The 27,121-nt window shown below is 41.7% G+C and overlaps 1 protein-coding gene across 6 annotated transcripts in view; it reads left to right on the top strand.

The window, feature by feature from the left end:
• OPCML (opioid binding protein/cell adhesion molecule like) overlaps positions 1-27,121 on the top strand; it is a 1,134,040-nt gene that overhangs the window by 876,979 nt on the left and 229,940 nt on the right. For all 6 annotated transcript variants that reach the window (XM_019037341.3, XM_019037340.3, XM_004052457.4 and 3 more), the window contains one exon: positions 14,487-14,719. In XM_019037341.3, the coding sequence (XP_018892886.2) occupies positions 14,487-14,719 (233 nt within the window). The remainder of the gene's footprint in view (positions 1-14,486; positions 14,720-27,121) is intronic.

Raw genomic sequence — 27,121 nt, 5'->3', positions numbered from 1 at the left:
TCAACTTATTTATTTAACATCCATGATAAGGAAACTCGACTTTCCCTACTTATAATGAAAATTTGGGTTTTCATGCCAGAGTTTCTTAAACCCTTACAAGTTTCTATGGAAGGATCCTCCTCTACAGAGAGTCCCACAAGCTCAGTCTTTCTTAGTGTTTTGCCCACATGTTGAGTGCTGTTTCATACATATGAGTAAAATGGAGAAGGCTGGAGAAATTCAGGTTACTCATGCCTTAAACCCTCAGACTCCCTGTTATTTTGGTTGCCTCAGAGCAATTCATAGAGTCCCAGCAGCTAAGAATACCCTCTTCCTCCCATATTAGCAATCTGGTGGTGCTGATTTCTAGGTGACACAAATTAAAAGCAGCAACTCTTGGGGCCTGAACTGGAAACATTTGCAAGTTAACCCTGTGGCTTTATTGCCTGCAGGGAATATCTCTCTGGGCTTTTCGTGGCCCAGGGAAAGAGTTTTGCCTGCCTTCTATTTTATTTTTTAAGAGAGACAGTACGCATAATCTGTATAAAATAAGCCACTATTCTGGAAAAGATGATTGGCTTATTAAAAATATATAGCATATATTTTTAAACAGGCAGAGTTGACATTCTACAGGAGCAATGCTGTAGGAACGGTGAAGACTTCACCTCCCATCCCTTCTCCGCCATCTGTCTCTGCCCATCTGTCTGTTTCATGAGAGTTTTATTTTTAAAAACTCAAATAAGGTTTTGTTCAGATGTGTAATCTGTTCAGGATGGCACAGGATGAATCAAGGAAAGTTACTGGCCTACCAGTTGGCCATTAAGCCACAGTCACCTGAACACACACAATTTCTGTTTTCTAAACTTGAGGCAGCACAGTCTATGGGTTGTGATAGGAAGAGATGGATGTCCTACTGAATTTTCCAAACTGTAAAACTGATGTATGTGTAGACGGAGAGATGAACACTAGGAAAAGTTAAGATCATTATAACATGAGGGGTATCATTACTCTTTAGTAGTAAGTAATTATGTAAATATAATAGCAAACATTTATTGGCTATTCGCTATGCTCCAGAACTGTGGCAACAGCGCTAAAAAAATAGTTTCTTTGGATATTCACTACAATCTATAGTTGTTGTTTTTTTTACAAATACTATTTCCAAATGAGAAAACTGATATTCACAGAGGATCAGGAGTTTAGTAAATTATAGACCTGTGACTGGAACTTATATACTTCTTATTAAAATATTTATTATCTTACCCCATATGCTACACAGAAATTTTATGGACAGAATAAAAGCAAATCAATTTTCAGTATATTTTTTGGTTTCATAAATAAATCAGTCCTTTAGCAGTTCTGGGTGAGTTTCATTTGAACCAAAAAGGGGAGGAGGTTTGTTTATGCACAGTTCTGGAGAAAGAAGAATGGCCTTTGTGGTCTTGCCCGTCTTTGGGATTCTGTGATCCCGTACATTATATGTAGGAAGGTATTTGTAGGGAAATCTGTGGGCTGTAATTTCTGCACTGCCGAAGTCTTTGCTCCCACGATACTTGTGCGGGAGCCTGTGGCTGACTTGCGCCATTCTTCAAAAAGATATCAAGCTCCCCAGACTCTCTGCTTTTAATTTAAAATTTTAATTTATACTTTTCCGTGGATGATACTGAGACAGACATGGTCGTGAGTAAATATGTCAGGATAATCTATTGAATGGAATTAAAATGGTGTGTGCTTGGGAAACATTTTAATTTCATCTTGCTCACTTCTTTGCCAAGTATAATGAAAAAATTGGGAGGCTGAATTTTAAAGCTGTTCAGGATGTGGAGGAAGGGAGGGCAGAGTCAGAGCCAGATGACAAATAAATAACAAGAATTGTTCTGGGTGGCTTCTTAAGGCATCCCTGACTAGTCAGCGGGCAGCTCCCTAAAAGGCTGTATATAACAAGCAGGGAGGTGTGAGTGCTATACCTTCATTGCCTTGTACAACTTTATGTGGAATTCCAAATCATTGCTGATGACCAGAGGGGCTGGATATTGGGAAAGAAGGAAAATGGGGCTGGATATTGGGAAAGAAGAGACTTTTTATCATTCTTGCCTTAAAAGACACTTTTCTTCTATACCCAAAAGCTCATTGCTTCAGAAATGGCTTTGCCTTGTACTGTAGCACCACCATTTAAGTGAGTCATGATGGAAGAATGTGGACATAAAGGTGTCCTAAAGCCAGACTGTGACTCTAAAAGAAGAGATGACAATACCCGAGCAGCTTGCTCAGTGCATTTTTCTGTGGAGATACCATTTGCTAAAATCTGTGGTTACTCATCTTTCCTAAGATGCAGCCCCATTACTGACTCCAAAAAACTGCTTCACTAGCTAATGGTGTCACCTTGGGTTGGGAGTAAGACCCTTAGAATAATTTTCCCTTTTCCATGGTGCCTGGCAGTATCTGTGCAGTGAGTGTCTCCTTAGGGAACTGGATGTGTTTCTCTGAAGCTCCTTAACCCATTCACCTGTGATCTGATTCCCATCACTCCACGTCCCTTATCTCCTTCAGCGCTGACACATGGTTGGCATCTGACTTCAGGAATGCCTCAATCTGCTTGAGAATGGTTCTCCTAGACTGAGCAGTGTCCTGTTTATACACTGAAGCTGTCCAAGAAAAGGACATTAGTGCCTAAGCTATTGGGGCCTGTGGGCCAACTGAATTCTGTTTCAGGTGTGCACAATTGTGTTGATTGATCTCCCAATTATGTATTTTTAGAAATACAGCATTTCACCAACCACAGGACATCAATCTAGAAACCAGCCCATCAACCACTGTGTCAACACACTGTGAAAAAGGCCTGATCAAAATAAAAAGTTAAAGTTGTCTCAGTGGCTATAGCTGAGAAAATAAACCTCAGAGGGAAATGAAATCCCACTGCAGAATTCTACGTAGGTTGAGTATAGAACACTTCTGGAGAGTAAGACATTTTTGAAAAAACAGAAAATGTTACTAGAAGTACGAGAATCCATAGGTAGACTGGAACAGCCCTAGATGGATTAGCTAGTAATGCTAAAAATGTAAATTTCATGTTATTTCTGATTAATACCACATCAATATCCGTTTTTTATAGATTTGGAGATACAGAAGGAGAAAGCATCAGAACTGCTTGGAAAAGGATATGCGAATAGATTCAGTATCACTTGGTTAAACTCACATGCACTCTCAGATCATAGAGCTTGAATTATATTTGTCCAGATGAGGCAACAGAGCTCTTAGTAATAGAGCAGGCACTATTTACCAAGTATAATTCCTATTCTCAACATGCATCACTTTCTTCAGTCCTCATAATAGCACTGTGTAATGCCGTGAGGAAAATATGTTCATCCCACTTCACAGATACACAAATGAAGATTCTGAGAGGTTAAACAAAATGCTTATCTTAGTGCTCTTTGTTAGTAAGTGGCAGAGCCCACATCTGTCCAATGACAGGCCTTCTCCTGAACACCACAATATATTAATATTATCTCTACAATGCTCGATTTATACATTTCGCAGAAGCTCATAAAGAACTCTCAGCTCTCATCATCATTCTTGATATTGTCAATACGAACCTAGAAGACCCAACTTGCCTCTAAGTTAGTTCACATCCCCATCGTTGACAAGGGTGACTATTGCTCATTTAACACTTATTTCAACTTTTCATCGTGTATAATTTCTTTCATTCCAGCTGATTGGCTCAAGGACTTTATTAAGACTTCTAATGCATTGAGCCTACCACATTCTCTGTATGCGTCAGCCCCTCCTATCTTCACTATTCTTATTCAATATTTTGTAATTCCTGTAATCCTTGCCTTCCTCCCTGTTGCTCACTTGGCGTACTCCAACATGGGATAAACCCATCATCTACATTCTCTATGCCTGAAGCTAGGCGTTGCTGGAGAATATTCTCAAAGCTAGCAGAATATTGTCACTACAAATTCTTGACCACCAACTACAAATGGGACCTCAACACAGCCTATAAGTCCCACTATAGTTCCCTAGTAATTTTGATGTCCTTTTCTGCGATAGTTATTTCACTTTTTTGCGTCCTTCATCCCCTTTCTTCTGTTCTCCCATTTACCTTCAACTGATAACTTGGTCTTCCACTTTGGAGAAAAGATTGCCTCCTGGCTTTTCCATAGCTGAATCCACAAGCCACCCAGGTTTCTCTTATTTTTTCTTCTCTTATAGAGCAGATAGAGCATCTTTCCTTCATATACTTTATATCTAATGTTTTCTCACTTTCCCTGTAACTTTTCTCAGACAGTTATCCCGTTTCTCCTGCATTAGCACTTGCTCCCATTGATAAGATCATTCTCATTAGTATGTATATTTACATACTGCAATGTAAGAAGGCCTGGTCCTTGTCTCATGCAGTTTTGTTTCTACTGCCTAAAATCAGGCTACTCAAAGTTCATTAAGTCCTCAGCATGTGGGCTTGTTGGAAATGCAGACTATGGTCCCCACTCGGATTTAGTGAATTAAGATGAACAGGTGATATGCGGGCTAACAAAAGTTAGAAACATCCCAGCACCCAATAGGTATTCAGTAAATATTTGCAAAATGAATTAATTAGTTCCCAAGTGTTCCTACTCTTAAAACAAATAAGCAACAACAAAAAAGCAAAACAAAAACCCTTTGAAGAACCTAATTGCCTCTACCTCTGTGTCTTTTCCCCACTCCACTTTGCCATCAAAGTTCGTTAAAGTGTTGGCTGCAAACTTTTCATCAACATCTCATGCCTGATTCTCTGATGACTCCTTCCTTCACTCTAGCTCCCTCAAGCTCTTCCTCAAGCTGCAGACCCTTTCATCATGTGACTGTAATTTCACATCTATAGGGATGCAATGGTCCCTTCACTATTCTTTCTGCCTCTGGCCCTGCTACAATCTATTCTCCAAAAGAAGTCCAGCCTATTCTCATAAAAGACATGCCTATACTTAAACCTATGCAGACATTTTACCATAGAGATGTCCACCTCCGCAGCCCTGTGGAACACAACCATGTCCTTGTCTATCTTGCTTGGACTACTCTGGCTTCCACTCCATTCCTTACCTGAGTCAACCTCAATCCCAGACCCCGCATGGCTGCCCTGCCTTCTGTCTAAGATTCTATCAGTACCCAATACTTGTACCTAGTTTTTCTTCTGAGCTATCAGCTTTAGATATGTGTCTGTTAATCTAACAATTATGTTACTTCTTCAGAGTGGCCTAGTCTCTAGACTACATGTGTGAGTAAGGGCTTGCCCATGCCACCCCTACACGACCATCTGATATGGTGTGGATGTGTGTTCTCTCCAAACCTCATCTAGAAATGTGAACCCCAAGATTGGAGTGGGGCTTGGTGGGGGGTGTTTAGGTCATGGGGGTGGATTCCTCATGAATGATTTGGTGCCCTCCTGGCTGTAATGAGTAAGGAATGATTTCTGGCTCTGTTAGTTCACAAGAGAGCTGGTTGTTTAAGAGCCTGGCATCTCCTCTCCATCTTTCTTGCTCCCTCTCTTGCCATGTGATACCAACTCCCCTTTCCCTTCTGCTATGATTGGAAGCTTCCTGAGGCCCCCACCAGAAGCAGATGGTGGCACCATGCCTCCTCTACAGCCTGCAGAGCCGTGAGCCACGTAAACCTCTTTTCTTTATAAATTACCAGCCTTATGGTAATGGAAATGGACTAAGACACCATCCGAATTCAGCTTGTACTCGAGTATCAGTGTTCTGTGACTTTGTTTATTGCATATTGCTACCTCAAATCTGCGAGCTTCATGAAGGTAGAGGTGGGGCATGTCTCCTAAATGTTCTATTTATAGGGCCTGACACAGTGTCTGGTCCTTAGCAGGTGCTTACTAAATATTTGTTAAACAAATGGACAGATGTATACTTTTTATTGTATCCATGAATGTGATAGGGTGCCTTTGTAATATTTTTGTGTTCTATCATTTGTCTGAGATCATAAGGACCTTGAAAGCAGGTATTGCCTTTTCAGATGTTTTTTGTTGTTATTTTTATTTCAACCTTGCCTACCTCTTCTTGGGAAACTAATAATGTGATCTCCTCAACATACCCTGTGGATTTATAGAGTGACTTGGAGCCTGGGAAGAAACCAGCTCAATCATTCATTATTTTGTTCAGAGAGCTTTCTCTGGCCTTTCTGCCCACCCTTACTTTTTATAATTGTGTTTCACTATCCTACACTTTACTTCTTTTACCAAGATAGGAATTCTCCTCCTCTCTCCTCCCACAGCCAAGCAGTTTAACCCCTCTTCTGTAGTTGTAAGCAATTTCTGCCTCTTTGTGGAGCCATCTTTCCATATAAATCACTCCTTTCATTTTCCTTCCCGGCATCAGATGCTCTGTTCTGAGCTGCCGTCAGCACAGTTGCCTCACTTGCGTGGTGTGAGAAATTGCTCTCTGCATTCAGGTAGAGCCCTCACTGTGCTTGTGGGGACCAGAGATTCCCCTTGCTTGCGTCAGGACACAATGAGCAATTTCTGGTGGACTCATCTATCACCAGACATGGCTGAAAGTGCAGCACATTATCATCCAGTGGCTGATTTTCTGCCTCAGGTGATGCCGTTTTCAGGAAAGCCCGCAAACTCCCTTGGTTGTGCTTCCACTACTCTATGTCCTCATGTTGCAGGCCCTCACGTTGAAGGCATTAGTGTGTTTTCTCTGCATAACCTCCCTTCCCGCTCCACGCACACATACACATGCACACACACGTGGGCATGCACCCTTCCTATGTATTAATGTGACATCTCCCCTCCAGCTGGTGTTAGTGTGGCACTGTCTTCCAATTTTCCAGCGAGCGGCAGATGTCATGTTATGTCAGACTTCAAAGTCAACCCGTTGCACTACTGAAATATTTTTGTGCTGTACTCTCCTTAAGTAGCTCTTATCCCTCACCATTTTTCTGCAGAGGCTTTCAGATACATTCTCAACCAATACCTTATCAGCAAATATTAGCTCTAGCAGAGTGATTACTCTCGTTGCATTTCCAACTATCTGAATCATAAAGTTTTCCCTTACATAATTTAGGGTCCTTGTTGATGCTCTGAAGTGGGCTGTATTTGTAACTCAGGAAATAAATGAGTAGTTGAAGCCTCCTGGGAGAACAGCTTTTGCAATTTAGAATACCTTGGGAGTTGATCTAAAAATATTTCATTTTGGCTTGCCTGTTCTTTCCCTTAAAACATTATTTATCACTGGTTTATGAGTTTATTAAAGCAAGGTCTTCCTCCCAGTTTTTGGACTGGCATTATTAATATATTTGGATATATAGTCAGGTTTTTCTTAGCAAAAATTCAATTAACTCTCAATTTATGAAAAAGGCAAATGATAAAAGGAAAACCAAAAAGTTACAAGATAATATGGGGGAATGTATTAAAAAAGTAAATTCAGAGAAATGCATTTCGGGCTTTAAAATTCCACCCAGCATTTCTTAAATTGAGTACTCTACAGAAGACCACTTTAAAAGCAGGGGTCAAGGGTGGGAAGAGAGACAAGATTTTCATGGATTTCCAGTGGTAATTATTAAAAAAAACTTTATATATGTGCAATCATAAAACTAGGTATAAATGCCTTAAGCTTACACTCTGATATGACTGTAACTTCTGAAATTATAAGTTATGCACATATATAGCCACTAAAATTTAAACTTGGAACATTAACTTAATGGAACAGATGATGTTTTATTAAAATTAAATCCACTTTGGGAGGCCGAGGCGGGCGGATCATGAGGTCAGGAGATCGAGACCATCCTGGCTAACACAGTAAAACCTCGTCTCTACTAAAAATACAAAAAATTAGCCGGGCGTGGTGGTGGGCGCCTGTAATCCCAGCTACTCGAGAAGCTGAGGCAGGAGAATGGCCTGAACTCAGGAGGCGGAGCTTGCAGTGAGCCGAGATGGCGTCACTGCACTCAAGCCTGGGCGACAGAGTGAGACTCCGTCTGAAAAACAAAAACAAAAAAAACAACAACATTAAATCCCAAGTTGCAATGTGGATATGGCACTGACTGCTGTAAGGCCTGCCCTTCTGGGGCCTGCCCTTCTGGGTTCCATGCGCGTCCTGTGATAACGAAGTTCTCCTTCCACAGTGGCTCATTCTAGCGCTTGGGAACCACAGTGGAGCCCACATCATTCAGCTTTTGCTGGTAGGAAGACGTCACTGACAAAGCCAGTCACCTCTGTATTTTTGTCATCAGCCTGATATGATGCAAGGACTTCTCAATGTGCCAGTGTGGTGAACACAGATGCAAATTTGAACATTTAAATTTAATTGTTGTCATACCACATCTAGCGTAGGTTTATATTATACATCTCCCAATTACAATAGAAATGAAAACACTAAATTGAAAAATATACATAAAGAGCCCATGGACTCTATGTGTGTCTATGTAGATACAGATAAAGATATAGATTCAGTTATCCTGCAGAAAGACACATATATGTCCCCACATATATGTCTCCTTATGTGGGTTCTTTTGATGCCCATTTGAAAAACATTGTCTTACACCTTTTATCACTATAAGTATGTATTGATGACCTACTAGCTCCTGGGTAGAGGAGGTGCTGGTGTTACTGAATATGGTTACTATCTATGTGACATTCATAGTTTAACACATGAGAGTATAAATAATTAAATTCAGTGATGTAAGCTCTATGAAGAGTCTAGGATCTTTGGTATTATCCGTATATTACAAAGAAAATGGAGTCTGAATTAGAGATTTAACTACATTTGCCATTGTCTACTAATTAAAACACAAAGGTATGCACCCTGTTTTAGGTATTATTACCGTAACAAAGGAGGAAACGTAAAGGCATTTTCTAGTTAACTCTCAGTTTATCAAAATATCAATTATCAATTATTTGAACACATACAAAGTCCTCAATATATGAGGACACCATTTGTGAGGCTGGTTTAACAGACTTGTTCTCCAACTACCCAGATCACTTAAATGTCCCTGCAGCTATCTGTGCCTGTATGTGAGATGAGAATTTCATTGTAAAGTTAGACATAATTTTTGGACATGCATCTTATCGCACCCAACTTTAGAGTTATAAACATTCAACCATTCAACATCTGGCATGAGGCCATGGAAGGGCATTTCTTGAGAATTCTGTTCCAAATATATTCACAGTTCCCATGATACACTCTCCATTCCTTACCTTCTTTTATTTTATCCAGGTATCTTTCTGAAACAAATATATCTAGACATACATACTTTATTTGTCTCTCACTAGGTGTAGTTTCATGGGGCAGGAACTTTGTCGGCCTGTTCCTACTGTGTTCTCAGCTCCTAGGAAGTTATCTCATGCACCTTAGGCACTCACTCGATATCTGTTGAATGAATCGTGGCACTTTTTTTTTTTTTTTTTTGCATTTTCAAAGACAAAATATAAAAACAAAAGTAAAGAACACAAAAAAGTTAAAGCCAATCGATTTTAATTTTCAGTGATTATTTTGATTAAAATTCCAACCTGTCACCTGCCTGGTTTCTTTAAGGCAGTGAGTGGTTCTCCAGGAGGAGTCCCCAGAGCCACAGTATCAACATCCACTGGGAACTTGTTGAAAATGCACATTCTTGGTCCCTCCAGCCCCATGAACCAAAAGCTCTTTGGGGGCTGGCTTCAGCAATCTGTTTTTGATGCACAGAAAAGGTTGAAAACCACTGCTTTAAGGCATGGATTTCCCTAAGTGCACCTCTTCCTCTGAAAACAAAACAAAACAACCCTGAATCTTAACCCCATGGTACATATTCAGAAACATCACTGCCTTCTGATGTCTGTCAGGCATTTCTTTGCTCTTCCAGACCATCATTTATACCTTCTTTCCTCACACATGGCTAGAGGTTAAGAATGTGTACAAGTGTCTTCCAGATAGCTTTCCTTTTTTCTTATCTGTGCCTTGGGTTCCTCATCTGTAAAATGTGGATATAATATTAATAGAACACATCTCAAAGGGTAGTTATTAGGATAGAATGATTTGATATACTGAAAGTTCTTACAACTATGCCTGGTGCAGTACAAGCAATATATAATTTTAGAGGTTACTTGTGATGTAGTTGTAATGAGTTCTGTTTTATCAAGGATCAGTAGGTAGGGTTAGCTTGGAATGTAAGAATTTTAAATATCTGAAATAATTTCCAAGAGATCAGAAAGGTGTCACTAACCTTCCTCAACTTGCCTCTTGGCTCCCCCTTATTTAACATCAAAAGTGTTCCCCTCTGGGCTTCTTGTTAATGAGAGTCCAGGACATGGCCACAGACAGCAGGGAAGGAGCCTGAGTTTAGAAGAGCACTCAAGCCAACTTTTTAAGTCCTTCCCTGAGTTCTCTTTCCTGCTGTTCAGGGGACTGTGGAAGAGTCCTATGGTGACGGAAGAAATCATGAAGCCATGAAACTACATTTTCTTTTGAAGCAGAACAACATCATGAGGAAAATAACTTTCCTCAACTGATTTCATTGTTTCCCTCAGTTTCTCTGTTGTTAGGTTCTGAGAACCATACAAACTTCTGAACCATCTTTGCCCATTTAGAGAGATGGCTTTTACTCAGTTACTCTTTTCTGTTTCTACTCCAGGCCTATAAGGAGGCCCAGGTCCAAGAGCAAATACACCGGATCATGGCCACTCACCAGGGAGAGGATTACCCAAGGGACACACAGGCTTTCCAAGGGCTGTGTGGCTAGGGCAATGACAGTGTGTTCTGGCCCACAGAGTAGTTTTGGATTGCCCTTTTTCAAAGTCCACCCTTACTCAAGCCTGTGGCCACTTGCACTGGTTCTATGCACCCTCAACCTGAAGTGGGTAGTCCTATACAAGGACAATGATAGGACTCAGGAAATGCACTTCAAAGATCTCAAATTCCCTAAAGTTGATCTGCTTGAGTAAGCGCCTGAGGTTGCAGTGTAATTCTGTGTCTCCCTTCTGACAGCTCCCACTTCACACTTCATCCAGGAGATAAACTTCTTTGGTTTTGTCACCTCCATCAGCCGACTGTCATGGAGCAGGGTATCAGTCTTGAAGGAGACTCCCACAGAAGCAAAGCAGGGCACTAAAGGCAATGGCACCTGATTGCATCAGGAACAGATTCATGGCAAAGCTAGTGCATTCTCCATTTAGAATTAGAACTTGGAGATGAGACATGTCCTAACAGAGGGCTCGGTGATTTAGCATATTAAAATAAACAGTATTTGTATTTTCCCAACATTTCTGAGTGTATTGGGTTAAACAAGACACTTCCAGTAAAAGAATAACATCTTTTTGCAGTCATCTGTTAAGGCCTGGTAAAATGGTATCATATACTTTCCAGATACTGAGAAATTGAATGAATTTGGAATTTGATGCCATGTTATAAACCCCTTTGCGAGTCAGGTATTTTCCAATTCATTGCATTAAAATAAATTGAAAGAGGAATTAATTGATTTGTCAGCTGCGAGATCATTAAAGTTATCTTTGAAGCTATATTACTATGTGATTTTTGGCATATATCTTGGAAAGCATTCAAATAATTGAGTTGGCATTGCTATGCACAATTTTCATTTCCATCTTCTTATGTGAACAAGGTTTCTCTAAAAGCAAAAGTAGGAATAGAATTGATCCTGAACTCCATCTCATTCTAGCAGTGAGTGATATTTATCTATGGCATTTAAAAAAAGGGGCCTATCCCTCTTATTAAAAGCTATATTTCTAGTAAGTTTGCTTTTTCATGTTTAATTATTGCTTAACGAAATGTGCTCTATATTTATGTCCTATCAATTTTATATTTGTAATGATCATTCATTTAAGAAATATATTATTGCTTAAAGTTTTATGGTCATAGGACATAAAATAAATTTAAATTTCAATCTCTGTATATTCTTGGTTGCAAATAAATATGGTAGGTGATCAATAAAAGACCTTCAAGCATAAAATACATTTTTCTGCAGAAGATATATAGTGGAAAAACAAGTTCCAGTTTAAAAAGGAACAATGCACATGTTATGACTTTTAGAAAAAGAGTTAGTTCCTGAATTTTGAAAGCAGATAATCAGGAGTATTAATCACTGTGATATTTAAATTCTACTGAACAAATACACACACACACACACACACACACACACAGGAATTTTGTAACTTAAAAAAATTTTTAAATGTGAATATGTTCTAAAGGCCAAAAAAATCATCCTTTTCAATTGTAGCTTACAATTTTTTATGGCAACTTAAAAATTTGCAAGGGGTTACATAACTAAGCAAAATTAAAGCAAGAATATTTGTTTGCACTTAGTCACTTGGGTTGTGTGGTGACTAGAAGAGCACACAACTAGAAGCGACTGGAACATCACGCCCTTCACTCTGTCTCAATTTAGCATCTAATTCCAGGTGTGCTGATTTTTGGAATTCTACTATTTGAACTTTCTTTAGGAGGAGGTCTTCAAACAGGGATTTCTCCTTTATGAAAATTCACCTATCCTTAGGAAAGGTTGCATATTTGCGATTATCAGTCATTTGCAACTGAGAATGAATAAATTTATCATATTTTTTCCCCAAGAAAAAGCCTTTGAAAGTGGGGAGCAGAGAGGATCCATTAACGTTTAAGATCCATTAGGTCTTCATAAGGGAAATAGAAAAATGCTATGGAAGTAAGAAAGCAACAGGAAAAGAAGCAAGATGCCTCACGATGTGGAGGAGATAACATGGCTTCATTTTTTCTTTATACCAATGACATTTCTATAATGATGGGAAAGAATCATTCGATGGTACCTAGATTATCAGGTCCTACTGGTGAATGCAGTTGGGCCCTGGAAACTCGCTTACCTAGAAAGCATGCAGATTGAGGTCTGTAACTGCTGGTGTGCAAGGGATGCCTGTGGTCAAATAAAAAAAAATAGTTTCATTGGAATGTTACAGTATGATTCTATTTCAGGTGAAAGCAAATCAGCACAAGCTTCATACAAGTTCATGCATGTGTATAAGGAGTAAGATGTAGACTGAGATATAACAAGTTGCTAGCAAATCACCACTGGGTGCTGGGCATTGGTGAGGAGTGAATGGTTAGATGGGCCTGTATCATCTTAGTGTTATTTACATGCATTATTCACTTTGTATTGTTCACATGCTTATTTAGAAAAGAACAATGTCTTCCTGCAATATTGTGAGAGTGCCTAACACCCTCCCTACCCAACTTCTCAGCGGCTAAAGGGCAGATGGGCCAGCTCATAAAAAGGCCTGGGTGACCGGAAGCTGGCATTGCTTTTATTCTTCCTACCAACCAGGGAGAGGACCGCCCTAGATCAGGTGCTTTCCCCATTCTAGAGGGTCATGGTTCTGGTGCTTGGAGACCCTGAGCCATGCAGGCCAGGTGAGACTGGTCACTTGGCCAGGTCCTGACATCTCCACTGTGGCCAGTGTCTCTGGGGTCCTTCCATCTCCTGAGACCTGCCTGAAGGATCACTGCTGCCACCCAAGTGTTAGGTCAGATCCAGTGAGGGAAGGCCATGCCTATTCCCCGTGTTCTCCTCACCTGCAGGTGCTGGACTCATGTCCCTCCTCTCTCTGCCAGGACATTGGCAAGAGTGGTTGTCCTTGTGCATTCCTATGTGCAGCATGGAGTGATGGGTGTGCCTCCACACTTAGAAAGCATTCTGTTTCCTCATGCTTCCATTCCCACGTCCTCAGTTCCTGGGCACATGCGCAGACGTCCAGCACTTTCAGTCCTGTATCAGGCCTGACAGCCTGCAGGTCATCCACACTGACACACAGGCCTTGTTTGTGTTCATAGCTTTGAATTGTTAAGGAGAGTAGGTGAGAGGTGTTGCACAGATCCCTGCTTTGATAATAGCCTTGTTCTGTCTCCCAATGGGACAGGGGGTGTATGAGGAACAGGGATTCTGCTGATAATTTTCTTTTTCCTCTCCTGAAGTCCTAAGATGCAGTTTTGACTTACTCAAGAAGTGTTGGCTTTCTAAGGTGAATTTTACCAACCTATGTTATGAATTGTAGTTTGCAGACTTTCGGCTGCTTAGGGGTGTAAGGAGATTATCAACACCAGGGAGGTCTGGAGGTAAATATGTTCAATTTTTGATTAACTACAAGTTAAGTATTTGCTTTGTGGATTATCTGTGACCTATTTGAAATGCTGATCCACTCTCTCTCCCATGTGCCCCTGGGCCACTTCTTCCCCAAGGTGGTAAATGTGCTCAAGAAACATAAACTAATTTTCATATAAGCCTATGGGGAAAAAAATAACAGGGAAAGCAAATGGATGGGAGAGATACATAATATGTCTCGAAGTCAAATAGAAATGATTTTGTATTGTCAGTTCTTCAAGATGATTCTGGTCACTCTTAGTTTATATTCAGGAAGTTTCATCAATAATTGTTTCCTTTTAGCACTGTGTTTTGTTGTTTCAATTACTCCTCAAAATGCAACGTCATATTTACCATATTATATAATCTCTCCACTCTCTCTCTTTCCCTTCTTCCTCCCTCCACCACTCCCTGCCTCACTGCAGGTGTACCATAGATGACCGGGTAACCCGGGTGGCCTGGCTAAACCGCAGCACCATCCTCTATGCTGGGAATGACAAGTGGTCCATAGACCCTCGTGTGATCATCCTGGTCAATACACCAACCCAGTACAGCATCATGATCCAAAATGTGGATGTGTATGATGAAGGTCCGTACACCTGCTCTGTGCAGACAGACAATCATCCCAAAACATCCCGGGTTCACCTAATAGTGCAAGGTAAGTCCCAACTGGATCTGGGGTTGCCATTCCCGTCAGTGATGGAGGGGAAGAACAGTGTTGGTGTTTGTTCTACCTGTGTGCGAAGACACAAAAGTCATCTTCCTCTACTGAATCCAGAGTTTGACTATATGTCTTGGAATGTTTCCCATCGAATGGGTACTTAACAAAGTGCTGAATATCTTCTCAGAGTTTCTAAATGTTATCTCTAGTCCTGTTCTCATCAATACGTTGTGTAACATGCACTCGTATTGAGCTCTCGTAAGTTACTTAGCACTCTGGAGCTGGAGTGAGATACAAGCAAACATAGATAAATACAGTACTACTCTCAGTGCCTTTTAATTCTCTTATAGGCTTATCTCATGATAAAAGACTAATAATGCCAATGAGAAACTACGTGACATGACTGTTTTCGCACAGTTGCTGGTCATGCATGCTCTGGAGGGGTCTCTGAGTGCTGTTTAGGCAGGTCCTCCCTGGCATTGCTGCTGTCTTTAAACACTCTCTCATAGCCAGACAATGAAGTCCAGATCCAAGAGGGATATTAGTCAGAATGATATCTGCAGGTTAATGTTAGTAATAAATTCAGACAATTTTAAAAAGGGAGAAGGAGGAAGGAAGACTTAGCATCTTCTTCCATTCTCCTTTAAAAATTTGAATCGACATAGCCCAGGAATTGTGTCACGTGCATTTTAAAATAGTTTTTAATTTAAATTTCATATTACACCTCAAAAATGGGGCTGAAGAAATGTCAGATTCTCAGATATTAAATATTAAGAATTAAAAACACATGCAGATAGCAGTTCCGAGAATTTGAGAACCGTTTTAAAGCAAGGCAGCAATCCAAATGAACTTATTTTGAACTTGACCCCAGCTATCATCACCATGTAAAGCCATTTCTGTCAGGTGTTGGCTCACGGCAGGAATGAAGTTGTAAGCACATTAGTTCCGTCAGCCACTGATGTATCCTTCCTCCACCAAATGAAAGGTTCAGGTGGACTTCTTTCAGAGCCTCGTTTGCAGATATCTTGAGGAAACACAGTGAGCTCTCAGAAAGGGTCCCTATGTGTGATTTAGTCTTTAGCATCTGCCTTTTATCAGATCCCATCTGTCATAGATTCAACAGAATTTTTTTTTTTTTAGTTTGTGAAATGTGTATGGCATCCTTGCTTAGCTAAGATAGATTCCTCATCTCTGATTTAAAAAAAAAAAAAAAAAAGGACCACGATGTTGCTCATTTCAATTGGTTTCCTAGAGAGAGGTTGTGTGGGGGCTGTCTATTTATGCTTCAGTCACTTGCATGATTCAGGTTGCCCATTCTTTCCTTTTGGCACAAGTAGCCAGGCCTGCCTCTGTAGCCATTTGTAATGGCATGTGTGGGGCCAGAGAGCTGTCTGCTGTCACTGCTGTTCCCCAGCAGTCCTTGGCACTGCCATGCTGCCTGAAGCTTTGCTCCTGCCCAGCCTCCAAGCCCTGCTCCCCTCCTCGCGTGCTTTCAGGCGTTCACACACGCCATCCGACAGACATCTACAGACGCTGCGGGTTTCCACTCTCCATACACGTCCACCCACAGCTCTGGAGTGACAAGACTGCCTGCCATCTGGAGATCAAGACAACTGTCACATCTAATAGTTCTCCTCAGAGGACGACAGAGGCACTTGGTGAGATCAGTCATCGGAGATGAGCTGGGCTATCTGTTGAACGTTTCTGAGGGTGTAGAAAACAAAAGACTGTGAGCTCTCACTACCCCACCTGCCTGCACCTGGGCTTGGTTCCAGAGGAGCTGACATTCTCGGCATCGGAAGTGACACCTCAGTGGCACCTCTGTGGCCTTGACAGCAAAGTTATTTTCAAATTCAGGAAATGTGGCACTGAAATAAAAAAGAACTGTCAGGCACTGTAGAGAAACAGACTCAAACAGAGCAAGCCTATCCCTTTTCAAGAACGAAGATAGATGATATAAGCAAATCAAAGTCAATGCACAACATAATGGGCTGGGGGCTGAGCAACAGAGAAGGATGCTCTCCATAACACATGCTGAGTGATCCCTTGGGTGGGATGTGGCAGCCTGTGGGGTCTCCCTGTGGACCTCCAAGCTTCAGGTCAGAAAAAGTCTAAGGACAGCATGGCATCTATTTCAGAGGTCAGCTCCTCAGTCTGCGCATTCCAGGCCAAGCTACTCTCTGGCTCCAGCCCTCTGAGGTGGCCTGGGAAGTCCAGAGGCAGTCAGGATGGGTGGGGGTGGGAGGGGAGGATATTCTTTTGGGGAGGAGCTTCTCTTGGGGAAGAGCTTCTCTTGGGGATGATGTTCTCTTGGGGAGGACCTTCTCTTGGGGAGGAGCGTCTCTTGGGGAAGAGCTTCTCTTGGGGAAGATCTTCTTTTGGGGATGACATTCCTTTGGGGAGGACATTCTCTTGGGGAAGATCTTCTCTTGGAGATGATGTTCTCTTGGGGAGGACCTTCTCTTGGGGAGGAGCGTCTCTTGGGGAAGAGCTTCTCTTGGGGAAGATCTTCTTTTGGGGATGACATTCCTTTGGGGAGGACATTCTCTTGGGGAAGATCTTCTCTTGGAGATGATGTTCTCTTGGGGAGGACCTTCTCTTGGGGAGGAGCTTCTCTTGGGGATGATGTTCTTTTGGGGAGGAGCTTCTCTTGGGGAAGAGCTTCTCTTGGGGAGGAGCTTCCCTTGGGGAAGTGCTTCTCTTGGGGAAGATCTTCTTTTGGGGATGACATTCCTTTGGGGAGGACATTCTCTTGGGGAGGATCTTCTCTTGGGGAGGAGCTTCCCTTGGGGAAGTGCTTCTCTTGGGGAAGATCTTCTTTTGGGGATGACATGCCTTTGGGGAGGATCTTCTCTTGGGGAGGAGTTTCTCTTGATGATGATGTTCTCTTGGGGAGGAGTTTCTCTTGATGATGATGTTCTCTTGGGGAGAAGCTTCTCTTTGGGAAGATCTTCTCTTGGGGAGGACATTCTCTTGGGATCCTTGGCAGGCTGGTTTGTAACTTTACTGAGAGGCCACAGAGAAGGAGATCAGAAAGCTGAATTATTTCCTCTTGCTTAGTGATACAGTGACTTGCTCTTTCTTTGGAAGACAGTTGAATTACCAGAGGGTGGATGTAGAGACCCCACTACTCAATTAGAAAGAAGCCCCAGAGTTCTTCTCCCAGCAGCCATCGGCTTTTGTCCAGTCTATAGATTAATTTTTCAGACATAGTATTAGTTCAGGTTAGATAAAGATAATGAAAGTTTCCTAATCCTCTTAAAGAAAATTTATCTGACTGAGTAGAAAGCTTTTGGAAGACAATAAGGCGTGTATAAAACTGAGGCCTAATCTTGCCTTTAATTTCAAACTGCTGATGGGTATTGATTTTGCAATGAGAAAAACAGAAAAATTTCCGAGCTGCCACTTGTCTGTTTATAAAAACAAAAAGGTGTTTATGTATCTTCTGTCCATTTGAGAAGGTGGGTATCTCATTCCTTCTGCCAACCAGATGCCATCAGCAGAAGCGAGTGCACGCCTACGGGACTCAGCTTTATCCCTCCTGCCGTGGGAGCGCCTGAGAGACACTCTGCCACCAACTTTCCTGCCTGCCCTTTCCTGTTGTAGAAGGCAGCCTTTGCCACATATCTGATGGAACTAATTTCCAAATCCTTCTCATTGAGAACAGAAGCTGCCTTCATTAAAATCGTGTCACTGATACCTGAGGTACATCTCAGCCACTGAGGGGATCAGTGCAGGCACCATGTGAGCATGTGATAATGTGATCTAGGCTGCACACCTCAGTGTGGAGGAAATCCGGAGCAAGGGGGAGGCTCAGCTGTGGGGTCGGATTAGTTGGGGGGAAAATCAGCCTGGCAGCCCCGCAGAGCAGGAGCTAAAGCGGGAGAAGCTGGAGGCACAAGCGCAGGCAGGAGTGACTCCCATCCCTGCTAAGCAGTGCAGCCAGGGTGACCGTGGGCCTACCTGCAAAGATCCAGAGGTGCCTGAGAGGCACTGTCCACAGGAAACTGAGAGCATTCATCATCATACCTGGAAAGAGGAAGAATTAAAATGATATCACCCACATTTTTTAGTTTGGAGAAATGCTAGTGATTGGGGAGATACGATCCTATGCCACTCGGAAAGAACAGCTTTGGGCTTACGAGGTCTAGAGATAAACAACACACAAACATTACACAGATGTTGCAGAACTAGGGAACAGGGGTAACCTAACACCAGAAAGGGTATATTTGAGATTCAGCATGAATTTCCTGGCTGGAGAGTAGGTAAATGTTCTGAGGTTAACTATTCGTAGATAACAGTAAGAATCATAATTTATGTATATCCAACCTCAGCACTTAGCACACCGTCTGAGGCACAGTAGGCACTCAGCAAATGTTTGTACAATGAGCAGAAGCAGACTGATATTGCTACTGGAGTGGCATAGGAACACAACGATCATAAAGCATCTTCCTGCAGATACAGGTGGCAGGGAAGTCAGACTATGTCCAGATGACTCGGAGAGGACAGTCATGGAGGAAAGGTCCCTGGAGGGGAGAGGGTCCTCAATGTGACAAGCTAAGAGATTGTTCTAAAAGGATAACACAAATTCCAGGCATTTATTTAGCACTTTACAGAGATGGCACAGTGTTTGTCACCTTTGACTCACACAACAAGCCCTGGGAGGCTGTAGTGCAGTGACCGTTATCTCCATTTACAAATTAGGTAACTGCAGCTCATGGAGGTTAAGAGCCTGGCTGAGTCCCCAGTGAGTAAGTAGCAGAGCTGGGTCTTGAACCATGGCCACAGGACTTTGAGAGTAGTGTCTTTTCAGCATACTGCAGTCCCTCCAATGCCAACAACATCCAAAGTTAGTTCTCTGCTCTAGATCAGTGGAACATTTTCAGGATTTCTGTGTGTGAGTGTGTGTGTGTGTTTGTCATTCTTCCTTCTATTGATATTGCATTGTAGCAACAGAAATTGAGGACAAAGCTCAAGAAAGAAAATTAGTGGTGGGAGTGGGACACCAAAGCTACAGTAAATGATGTAGAGAGGCTGTGAGGGGGGCAAAGAGAGGATAATTAATTTTCTAGTGGCTCATCCCTTCAGGGATATGCATTTTAAATGTTACCACTTTATCCTATGTAAGTACTGAAAACCCTGGCCCCTCTGTGGATCCAGAATCTCATTGTCATTCTAACTGTCATGAGCTCTTCAGCACTCTGAAAGAATGCAGAGATCTATGTGTGCCAGTGGTATGTCATTGTCGTTGTTTGTTGGAGATAGATGGAGTAAGAAGATCTGTCTATGGTTGCTTTTTGGATGTAGGTATTCTCTACCTGCTCTCCTGCCTTGTTCAGAAATCTCTTCACTACAGGTTACTTCCTTTTATGGAATGAACTCCTCTTGCTAAGCCCAATTTTATGCAGAGCTCTGGAAATGATGAATTTTATTAAATTCTTACATAGGAGGCTCCACAGCAAGCTTATGCAATTGCTATGTAAACAAAAGACTCTACATCTCTTAACCTGGTGTCAGTTCAGGTGAAATGGGTTGGTATCTGAAGTTGAGTTTTGCATGTAAAGAAAAATGGGTTCCCAGCCCTGCCGGTCCTAGATATTGCTGATCACCAACCAACCTCAGCACTGGGTGCGCTAAGTATAAACGTTATCTCAGCCGTTCCTTACGTCTATCCACTCTACAGAATATCCACCCTAGTCATATTTACAAATAAGGAAACGGAGGCTTAGAAAGATTAACAACTTACCCAACGCTGATGCAGCTGCCGCGTGCTTTAAATCCCCTTCACTAGACTTACTCATCGAGGTTAAGCTTTTCTCACGAGAAAAAAAGTTATCAAAATTCAAATAGTTAACAAGGTACTTTACATGCATTATCTCTTTTGATTATGCTTCCCAAAAGCCCCACATGACAGAATAGAAAGGCACACCTTTCCAAGACCAGAAAGTGAGATTCAGAGACTTGGAAGTGATTTGTCCCAGTTACACTAGCGAGGAAGTGACAAAGCAACACCCAAGGCCGGGTATGTTTACTCCGTAGCCACCAGAGTGTTCAACACACCACTGACTCAGAGTTAAGTACGTAGACAGGTACCTGTTCTTACATGAGAAAAATGTCAACCTTCAGAGGTGCTCCAGAAAAGGGTGGGCCCTGAGGTGACAATTCTGGGGTTGGGGCAGCAGGTGGATGCTGGGATTGCACCAAGGAGCGGTTGCAGCAGGCCCAGGGAGGCAGGGCCATAGGTCACAATTTTGCCAGGGATTTACCTATTTTCAACTCTTTCTTTGTAAGCAATCTCTTTTTTTAGGCTATTTTCTCCTCTTTTCCTAAATATTACCGAAACATTTAAATGAACATGTGTGCTTATAGACTTAAAGAAAAGCAGGCAGTTAACCTGAAATAAATTTAATGTATTCAACCGCTACTTAAAATTGTAATCACATTTACTCTTCACAAAGACAGGGTAGAAGAGTGGAAAAGAACAGGACCGGCCAGCAGAATGCTCACTCCTCAGCCCTGCGCTCGGCTCCTAAAAGTGCAGGCCTGCGTCTCCAAGACGTTCCTCTCCTGGCTTATTAACATGGGGTGAAGAGTAGAATTCAGAGTAATTTCTTTACGTGCACATATGCATACTTTAATCCCAAGTGTGGCTGTGTGTGTTTTTTTGTGTGTGTGTATGTGTGTGTGTGTGTGTGTGTGTGTGTCAATTGGAAATAAGATTCTGAGAAGGGGTCTCTAAGCTGCAAATTCTGTGTATTAGTGCAGATAAAGCACACAGCCAAAATTAGGTTAAGGACTTTTCTGGGCATCATGTCCTTGACTTTGCAATGGAAAGGTTGAACTGATGATATGAAAGTCCTTTCTAGTTATTCTGTGTGACAACTTTTCAGTGTAATTTATCTGGGAATTTGTGTGTGACCAGGAGTCTCTGCACTCTGTGTCTCTCCTACTTTCACCTGCCGATGGCACAATTACTAGGTTGGTGTGAAAGTAATCGCAGTCTTTTGCCATTGTTCTTACTATTTCTTATTTGTATTTTTCTCCAGAGGCTTTAGGATTTAGGGTCCCTTACTAACACTGCTAGTTAGGGGTGACTGTAAACCTTGTTGTTCACTTTTTGGTTAGAGAAGGTGGAAGAGAAAGATACCATTTGCTTCCAAGCTCTTCTCTGACATTTGTAACCTCCGCAACCCACGTCAAGCGGACACATATTTAATGGACGGTGGGGTGGAATTCCAGAGGCCACAGAGGAAAGAGCCATACAACCTATAAAAACTGTGTGAGTGTGTACATGTGACTGCAGAAGAAACAGACATGAAAACTGTGTGTGTGTGTGTAAGAGTGTGTGTATGTGTGAGGGCATTTGTGAGTGTGAGTGTGTACCTGGTACCTCTGTGTGTCTTAGTTCCTAAGCAGAGCAGGAACTACTCTCATATTTCCTCTCACGGCAATGGGAGAAGAGACCTGATCAATGGAGAAATCATCAAACATCAAGCATATATAAGTATACGAGTATATAAAGATACACATATATATGCTTGGATATACACATATACGTGTTCAATGTTTGAGGTGTATATATGTATATGTGTATACATACACATGCTTTATGGAAGAGTCAGGCTAACTAAGAAGGCAACTACAACACAGAAGGAATCAAGAATGAAGTTACTGTCCAGAATACCCTCTATAGCACATAAAGGAAGGGATCTCAAGTCTCCCTTCACTGGGAGGGTGTCCCCACACCACCTTCTGCACCTGCCCCGCCCCCTGCGCTCAGGGTTAGAGCAAGGCCACACTCACCCCACCATGCCGTGGTCCTATCCCGGCTCTCAGACTACTGTGTTTCTCAGATATTAACGAATATGACACCTTGTGTAGGCAGAGTAAAATTGACATTGACCTTCACGCGTCTCCTAGATTGTGACCTTTCATGACATTGTGTGTGGCTGGTGACAACACAGTTCACAACACAGTTTATAAAAAAAGAAAAAAGACAGATTTCTCCTTGTATCAGGCCTTTTCTCCCACTGTTGTGAGAATACATGTGGGGCTTTGTTCTGCTTTGCTTTGCAACTAAGACACACACAGACACCATGTACACATACACACACTCACAGACATACTCACACACTCACACGTACACACACTCACAGACATACGCACTCACACGTACACACACTCTTACACGCACACAGTTCTCATGGGTTTTGTCTGTTTCTTCTGTACTCCACACACACTCTCACACAGTTTTTATAGGGTTTATGGCTATTTCCACCGTGGCCTCTGGAATTCCATCCCACTACCCACAAATATGTAGGCTAAGCCTCTGTCTAGGAGAGGAGAGGGGGAAGGACACACTCCATTTCTCCTCGGACACTTATAGTCTATTTAATTATAAAAATAGGAGGAGTCGGTATTTTCTAAGGTGAGTGAGACCGAAAAAAAAATGTGACTCTGGATGAATACATTGTCAGAACAAAGCACGGGTGGACCCTGGCAAGAGGCAGCACTTCCGCTTGAGAGTCCTGGCTGGGAAAAAGGCAGAGAAACTCATTGACATGATCCAAGAAGAGGCTGCCAGTCCTGGCACCTGGTTTGATGATGATTTTTACAGTAGCCAGAAAAAATTAGCTGGGCATGGTGGCGTGCACCTGTAGTCCCAGCTACTCAGGAGGCTGAAGCAGGGAGGCGGAGGTTGCAGTGAGCCAAGATCACACCCCTGCACTCCAGCCTGGGTGACAGAGCAAGACTCCGTCTGAAAAAAAAAAGAGAGAAGTGTCAGGGCCTGGGGCTGTCATCTGCCTTATTTGCAATAGAATTAAACAAACGGAACCGTCATAATGTCTGTTCTCAAAATTATCACTGATGTGGAGATGGAGGGAAAATGAAATGCCTGTTATGTTCTGTTCAATTTGCATGGTGATCTCAGCTTATTTCCTAAGAGACCTGTCTGCCAGTACCTCCAGTAAATAGATCTTTTCCCACACGTTCCTGCTGCTGTGAGCGGGGGAGCAATCACACCTCAGAAGAAGGACAAATTAGTAAATGTTCATAAACTCTCCCGATAGATTAATGTCCACCATGACCCTCATATAGTGAGGATCTTACATAAGGTTTCAAGCCTCACCACCCGCAAGATTAGTCAGTCACTGTTTAGCATCCAAGTAAACTGTGAATTCAGAATAGTGATGTCTTTCTACACATAGCAGGTGTACACAGATTTGGAGAGTCTCACTTGCATTCCCGAACCTGGTTTTGAGCTCCTAGTTAACAAGTTTTACCCTCAAACATAGTGCCTTGACGACAGTAACTGTTGTCCCTATTCTTATTCTGGCTTCTCAAAAAGTCTTTTACTGTTCGTTCACTAAATTTCTCCTCTATAGGCATAGAAATTGAAGAGAAATAGAAGTGAAGCAAAATAATCACAAGGAAAACAGTCAATAATCTTTTTCAGTAATTATAAACAATGGTTATCATCCGCTGAGTACGGTTGACCCTTGAACCATATGAGTCTGAACAATGCAGTTCCACTTATATGTGAATTTTCTTCCATCCCTGCCACTCCTGAGACCGCAAGACCTACCCCTCCTCTTCCTCCTCCTCCTCAGCCTACTCAACATTAAGACAATAAGGATGAAGACTTTATGATGATCCACTTCACTTAATGAACAGTAAATATATTTTCTCTTCCTTATTATTTACTTAGTCTCATTTTCTTTACTCCAGCTTACTTTATTATATGAATACAGTATATAATATAAATACAAAATATACATTAATCAACTGTTTCATATTATCAGTAAGGCTTCTGGTCAACATTAGGCTCTTAGTAGTTACATTTGGAGGGAGTCAAAGTTATATGCAGATTTTCAACTGTGTGGGGGTCATCACCCCCAGCCCTTATATTATTCAAGGGTTAACTAAGTGGGGTGGCGGTCATCTTATCAACATTATCAGATTCTGTTTTCCAATTAACCCCAGAGGGTGGGATTCATGTTCCTATTTTTTTTGAATGAGAAAACTAAGGCTCAGAGAAGCTAAGGGCCCTGCTGATAAGTACAAGGTTGTATTTTAAACTCACTTCCGTTGACAATGGAATTCTCCACTCAGCTTCTAGCTTAACTTCCTTTCAATTCCATAGCTTTTAAATAAGTAGGTCAGACTGCCACGCCAGATCATTTACAATACACATCCTTTCTTTGTCAGGTTGCCTCTGCTTAAGGCATTGTAGTCTAATCTCTGTGGAGTCAGGGTCTGTCCTTAAACTTTTTTCTCTCTTGTTTTGTTGATCTTGTCTTAGTAATTATAACTTTTTTTTCTTGGAGTTAATATCAGCTCTATATCATTGGCTCCTAAATCTAAATTTCCAGTTTTTAGTTCTTTCCTAATTCCATTCTCCAATGTTTGATTATCTTCTTAGCTCCTCAACTTGGGTATCCCTTAGGAATCTTAACATGTTCCACTCTCAACTTATCTTCTTTTCTCCAAAACCTGTTCCTCTTCTCGTAATTCACATTTCTATTCATGGAAACACCATTGTGTGTAAAACCTTGGCTTCAGCTTTGACTCTTTTTCTCTTTTGCTTCTCTATCAAAGCAAATGTCATGTCCAATAACGTCATTCTCTCCTTTTCCGTTCCCACAACCACTACCTTCAAAGTGCAGAATCTTACTCTCTACTGACTTTTGCCTGTCACATCCTAATAGATACCTAATCCTCGTCTCTCCCGCCCTATAATTCATTTTAACAGTGTTGTCTAAGTATTTCTGATGCAGATACTGATCATGTCACTTACCCCACTTGTATTTTAATGGATCCCTGTTGACAATGAAGTCAAGTCAAAACCTCTTAGATTGTCTTTCCAAGTGCTGAGCAATCCAGGGCCAAACCAACTTTTCCACTCTTACTTCTTTATTTCTTTTTTACTTTTTGGTAGGAGGAATGTTTCTTTCTTTTTAAATTTTTGTTTCCATAGGCTTTTGGGGCACAGGTGGTATTTGGTTACATCATGAGTAAGTTGTTCAGTGGTGAGCTGTGAGATTTTGGTGCACCCATCACCTGAGCAGTATACACTCAGCCCAATTTGTAGTCTTTTATCCCTCACCCCCCTCCCACCCTTTCCACTCATTTCTTATTTCTCCACATTTACATCCTACACACAACCTAGTCAAGTTTGTCCTTGTGTAATCCCCGCTGCCCAGCATCCTGCATTCTTCTTTGTTTCTCATAGAATTCATCTGCCTTTAATGTTCTTCTCCCTGGATATCCAAATCCTACAGAAAGCAGTACTGTCCAATAGACCTTTCCGTGATGATGGAAATGCTCTGTATTTACACTCTTCAACATGGTAGCCATTAGCCACAAGTGACGGTTGAGAACTTGAGTTGTGACTAGTGTGACTGAAAAGCCAAGTCTTTAGTTTTATTTAGTTTTAATTAATTTAATTTGAAGTAGACACACATGACCAGTAGCTATCATACTGCACAATTTTAGAGTTGCTAGGGCTTTTTAAAAAAATTCCAGCTGCCACTTTACCTGTACTTCCTTGTGATACCTCTAGCTTTTTGTTTCAAATTTCAGTTATTGGTGGATGTAACTCTCTTGCTCTCGTAGACTGTAATTTCCTTGAAGACAAGCCAGAGGAGGTGGCTCCATAATTTTTCACAGAGTCACAGCTTAGGGATACCAATCTGAATTGGCATGACCATAGAAGTCTCTCTTTCACAAATTCATATAAAAGGTTATTAATCCATAAAAGTAATAGCAAAATGTCTTAAATATGCTTTTAAGATTTTAGGAAAGATTGACAGAAAATGTCAGTTATTCTTAGGAATAAATAAGCATCTCAAAGGGTGGCTTAGTTGGGGAGATATTGGTAGCCACATCATGAAAAGCCACGTCCAGCATGGATTTATTCCCTTCAAGTCCCTTCCTTTGGGACAGATCGCTGTTCACTGGAGCATTGAAAACATGCCTGTTGAATAAAGAAGTTCTTAGTGAAACCTTAAAAAGAATTCCTTAATTTAGGGCTTCTGGGGAAAATTTCTAACACAGTCACTTTGCTTTAGCAGTGTCGAAAATCACCCCTAAACAAGGTGCCCTGATGGTTGCCCTGGCAGGCAGAGCTGGAAGTGCAGGGACCCAGCCTGCTGCAATCAATGTAATGGGATGGATTATGTGCTCCGATTGGCCAGTAAGCAGACATTAATGACCAGTTAGCAGCTGTGTTCAGGTCAATTAATTTATATTTGTATTTTGCAAACTAAAAGTTGCTCTGTTAGATTATTGATTCTTTGTCCCTGTATTCAATTTGTTTTTAATTGCACCATTGCTGGGCCAAGCCCTCCCTCCTGGCAAGCTGGCAATAAATCTGCCACCATCTCAACAATCAACAAT

This window comes from Gorilla gorilla, chromosome 9 (assembly GCF_029281585.2).
Source record: "Gorilla gorilla gorilla isolate KB3781 chromosome 9, NHGRI_mGorGor1-v2.1_pri, whole genome shotgun sequence".
In the NCBI taxonomy this organism is placed as follows: domain Eukaryota; kingdom Metazoa; phylum Chordata; class Mammalia; order Primates; family Hominidae; genus Gorilla; species Gorilla gorilla.
The sequence above is the reverse complement of the archived record's forward strand: the minus strand, read 5'-3'. Positions and strand labels throughout refer to the sequence as shown.